This window comes from Ziziphus jujuba, chromosome 9, assembly GCF_031755915.1.
Source record: "Ziziphus jujuba cultivar Dongzao chromosome 9, ASM3175591v1".
Lineage (NCBI taxonomy): Eukaryota > Viridiplantae > Streptophyta > Magnoliopsida > Rosales > Rhamnaceae > Ziziphus > Ziziphus jujuba.
In genome coordinates, this window is record NC_083387.1 from 14,579,024 (window position 1) to 14,583,373 (window position 4,350).

Here is a 4,350-nt window from a genome sequence, read left to right on the forward strand (position 1 = left end):
CATCTTGATATATATATATAGTAAAATTCACATCAATTAGATCTAGTGGTTTTAAAATCAAATTTTTTTCATTATTCTAGCTTTCAAGATTGTTTAAATAAGCTAAATAAACAAAAAATACATTAATAATTCATCTGATCTATACAAAATTCATAAAATTCATATAAAATTTTATTTTATTAAAGTCATATAAATCAGTAATATGTTTTTAAAATTTAACTTTTGAATCTATGACCTACTTACAAATAAGGTCCATCAAATCTATGAACTTAATGGTATATTGACTCTCACTCTATATATGTTATATTTTTATTTTTTTGGTGAATACCCTGTATATATTTAAAGATAAATACGTACACTGCCTTTTCACGTGTATTGTAGTTCCATTCAACGGGCCCAAAGTTTTGTTTCATTTGACCACCACTAAAGAAATTTGACTGAGACGGTGATGGATATGGGATGGTCTGATAATCTGATTGCATTGGCTTTTAATATATAATCTGGCAAATATTAAATTACTTGAAAGGAAAGTGGGAATTAATATGGAATAGATCAAATTAAGCACATTGTGGTTTGGAGCTAAATATAAAAATAGAAAGAGGAGGGGGGGGGGGGGGGGGGAGGAAGAAATAAGAAAAGAGAATAACTTAGGAAAAACATTGAAACCAGAACCCAAAGATCACAAGTGACAAATTTTAAAATAAAACTTTAAAGAGAGTAATTTAGGTTGAAGTGCGTGTGCACGTGCAGACATGTGTGTGAATATGTGGGGAAGCCGCAGTAAGCATATGCACACGTGCACACGTGCCCGCATGCGTGTGTGTGGGTAAGAAGGCAGCAGAGTAGCCAAAGAGGTTGTGGTGGGGAGGGTTAAAGGGTAAAAATTCCTGAGAAAAAAATTTCTTGAGAAAAGGGGAGGGAAAAGAGGTGTTGAATGTGATTGCATGTGGATTCATAAAAATCCAGTCAACTGCACTGTACCCTAAGAAAAAATTTCTACAGTCACTCCACTTGAGCAGTCATACTCATGCCTAAGCTATTTTATTTTATTTTTTTTTCTTTTTCTCGAAACGCCCTTTACTCTTATCCATCTTGAATTTCATTGATCAAATTTCAAAATACAAAACCCAAATAGTTCAATATATAATTCCTTTTCCAAATGACATAACGACAATATTATGAACATGTCAACAAAATAATAACACATATATATGGTCAACATTTTTTCATATTATGTTCTAAATTTAATTTTGAAAAATAGTTCTAAGTAAATCGAACAAATTCTATTATGATAAGATATTTTAATATCATATCATTTGGTTCATTTTATAAAAGATTTGATTATATAATTTGTTAGGAATGTATTATCAATATGTAGTAAAAAACTTACATCTTGACATGTATATATATATATATATATTATGGCTAACTCTTCAGTGATTTAAAATTAAAAAACTAATTAATGTTGAGATAATTGTCTGTCTGTTGATTTTGTTTGAATTTTGACTTCCAGCTTATAGGCTTTAATGAAATATCTTTTTTTGACAAGGAACAAAAAAACCAAGTGGCAATTTGAAATATTCACATGAAAATTCTCTTATAAATAAAGTCAAAGGAACGAGTGTTTGCAGGCGCTCTCTACCCAAAAAAGTGTTTATGGGCGTTTTTATTGAGCTTGAAGGCGCCTAAATATGAATGCTTTAAAGCTATATTGTTTCTAGACTTTAACTTTAGCCGAGACTTTTCACTTATATGATAGTCACATCATAAGGTTGATTCCAATAACTCATGAACTAAAAAAATTTCTTAGACAAAAAAAAAAGAAAAAAAGAAAAAAAAAAAAAGAGTTAGATATGCGTACTAGAAATCTTAAAAGAGGACCACACAAAATATTCTGAAAGTTGTTGCTCCCAAGTGAAGAACACCCATAGGATATGAATCCTAGTGAAACGACGTCACTCGTAACAAAAACAAACTAAGTGCTCTGGAGAGTGGTAATTAGTGAAGGGATAGGTGTGTCCATATACTGGGGAAGAGGAAATGGACGTTTACCCGGTTTTGTTGAGAGGGTACACAGTGCCTCGCTGTCTAGCATGTGAAGAGGTTGTGGCTCTCTCTCTCTCTCTCTTACATTACATGCACCCACTATAACTCTCCCAACTGGCATTTTTTGATTCATTCACATACCACACCCCCCAATTGGTATCCCTCTCTGAGTCAGGACAAAACCAGTCTAGGATTTTACTTTGATTCGCCTTTAACCTAAAAAAAAAAAAAAAATTCTTTTTCTTTTACATTACTTGGTCACCTCCCAAAAATACAGTCTTGAGAGAAAGACAGAGAGATTTCTTCTTCCATTTCCCTTCACTTTTCTTTATAAAAAAAGAAGTTTATAAGAAACCCATTTGGGGTTTCGTCTTAGAAAATAAGGGTCGGAGATTTTTATTTTCTTTTTAATTTTTAAGAAAGAAAAGAATGAATGTTATGGCTTCAGAATGCAGTAGTGGGTGTGAGTCTGGTTGGACTGTGTATTTGGAACAATCTTTATGTAATAATGGATTTATAAATGGGAATGGGAGTGTTTTTTGCGATGGAAATTATTATAAGGAGAAAAGAAGTGATCAAGTTGATGCAGAAGAAGAAGAAGGAGAAGAAGATCTTTCAATGGTTTCTGATGCATCTTCTGGTCCTCCACATTTCCAGGAAGATGAAGTTGTTTTCAATGTCGACCATAACTCTTGCTTTTATCCTGATTCTAAGGATGTTCGATTATCCAAGACTAGTGGGAAAAAGAAGAAAAATAGTAGAGAACAATTTGGAAGATGTGGAGGTCAAGTCCAAGAATCATCTTTTCTAGACGACACAGCCAGCTCTCCTGTTTACAACTTCTCCATGGTAAGCCCCACTATCATATATTACCAACATTTTTTTTAAAAATTTTTATAAATCAAGTTTTGAATGTTACATTGTTCATGGGTCTAAGTTGGAATTTGATTTGCTTAAACATGTACTTAGCAGAATGACTTTGCTCGGAGCAACAATCAAGCTTCAATGCAGAGTGTGTTGGAGTTTTCGCAAGGTTTATCAGCTACTAATTTCGAGGTGTTTGGCTATATTTTCTATCTTTCATTTTCCTTGGAAAAATTTTCAATATTCTAATCATTGACATAAAAGCCTATTTTTAACATGTTGGGAATTTTTTTTTTTTTTGGGTTTTTTTTTTTTTTTTTTTTTTTTTTAAATTTTTTCAGGGGAGATCTGCATACCAAGAATATCCCTTTGGTTTCTTTCAGTCTTCTTTATCTGGAACCCAACGTCAGAAGAACCAGTTGAGCATTTCCCATTAAGTTTTTTGTGCGTTATGATTATATAAGCTTCAATCATTGATAATTTAGCTGAAAAAAGTTAATTTGTTTGTTTCACAGGTGGTTTGAAGAGAAGGGATGGGAATGAGATAGGTGGTCTTGCTAGCTCCTATTGCATTGCAGAAAGCAGCTGTTATAGTTCCTTGGTAGAAAATGGTGACTGGTTTTTGCCAAAGTAATGGAATTGGATATGAAGTGGGGATCTTCTTCTTTTCCCTTTTTCCTTTTTATTTCCTATTTACCTGTTAAGGAAGCTGGGGAAAAAACCTGAATGATTAAGTTGGAAAGTAATGAGATTTTTTATTTTCCTCTTACAACTTTAATTGTTATTTGTTAATGAATAGTGGGTACAAATCAGCTAAGCCTTTCTGTGCAAACCATGGTAATGCATTGTGTTTTCTGATGGAGCCATTCATTCCCTCTTTAATACAGCACTTTGCAGTCTCTGAAAAATTTAACTAAACAGCTTCTTATAGAAATAATAATATGGGTTTCTGTTTAAAAATTCCCAGTTTTTATTTGTCAAATCTGATATTCCCAAAATTTTTATTATTAGAAAGTTGTAAAAAAAACTTTTGCTTTGGAAAATGGATAATTTTCATACTGATAAAAAGTGGAATATCATGAGGTTTATTTTATTTATTCTTAAGTCATATTAGTTTTGGCAATTTGTTTTTGAGCCACCATACACATTTGTCCAGATACTTATCCTTCTAACACACTTCTCTTGACTATTTTGACTTGTAATCTTAAAACAAATCCAATATTATTTCATCACTCCAAACAAAAACCTTAGTGGCAAGCACTTAGCAGAGATTATGGTAAAATAATATATATATATATGTATATATATTTATGATGTGTTATATGTACGGTTCGACTAATTGAAATACCTTTTGATAATTATTTAACCCATCAATCTATACTTTTTCAACAAAGCAGGACAAAAAATGATGCAGCTAACTAACTTGCAGGGCTATACTCA

The 4,350-nt window shown here is 32.0% G+C and overlaps 1 protein-coding gene across 2 annotated transcripts; it reads left to right on the plus strand.

Annotated features, from left to right (window-relative positions):
* Window positions 1-2,177: 2,177 nt before the first annotated feature.
* LOC107427024 (protein SOB FIVE-LIKE 5) lies at window positions 2,178-3,785 on the plus strand. 2 transcript variants are annotated; one of them, XM_025077727.3, is made up of 4 exons: window positions 2,178-2,895; window positions 3,016-3,102; window positions 3,252-3,328; window positions 3,426-3,785. In XM_025077727.3, exons 1-4 carry the CDS (start codon window positions 2,476-2,478, stop codon window positions 3,451-3,453), a joined length of 612 nt encoding a protein of 203 aa, XP_024933495.3. In that variant the 5' UTR covers window positions 2,178-2,475; the 3' UTR covers window positions 3,454-3,785. The 2 variants fall into 2 exon arrangements, with proteins under 2 accessions (XP_024933495.3, XP_015892848.3); XM_016037362.4 differs by having other exon boundaries at window positions 2,181-2,895; window positions 3,019-3,102.
* Window positions 3,786-4,350: the final 565 nt, after the last annotated feature.

Coding starts and splice junctions, on each gene's coding strand:
- LOC107427024 (XM_025077727.3), top strand. CDS start 2,476: ATGAATGTTATGGCTTCAGAATGCAGTAGTGGGTGTGAGTCTGGTTGG. Junction 2,896..3,015: donor CTGTTTACAACTTCTCCATG/GTAAGCCCCACT, acceptor ACATGTACTTAG/CAGAATGACTTTGCTCGGAG. Junction 3,329..3,425: donor ACCCAACGTCAGAAGAACCA/GTTGAGCATTTC, acceptor TTTGTTTCACAG/GTGGTTTGAAGAGAAGGGAT.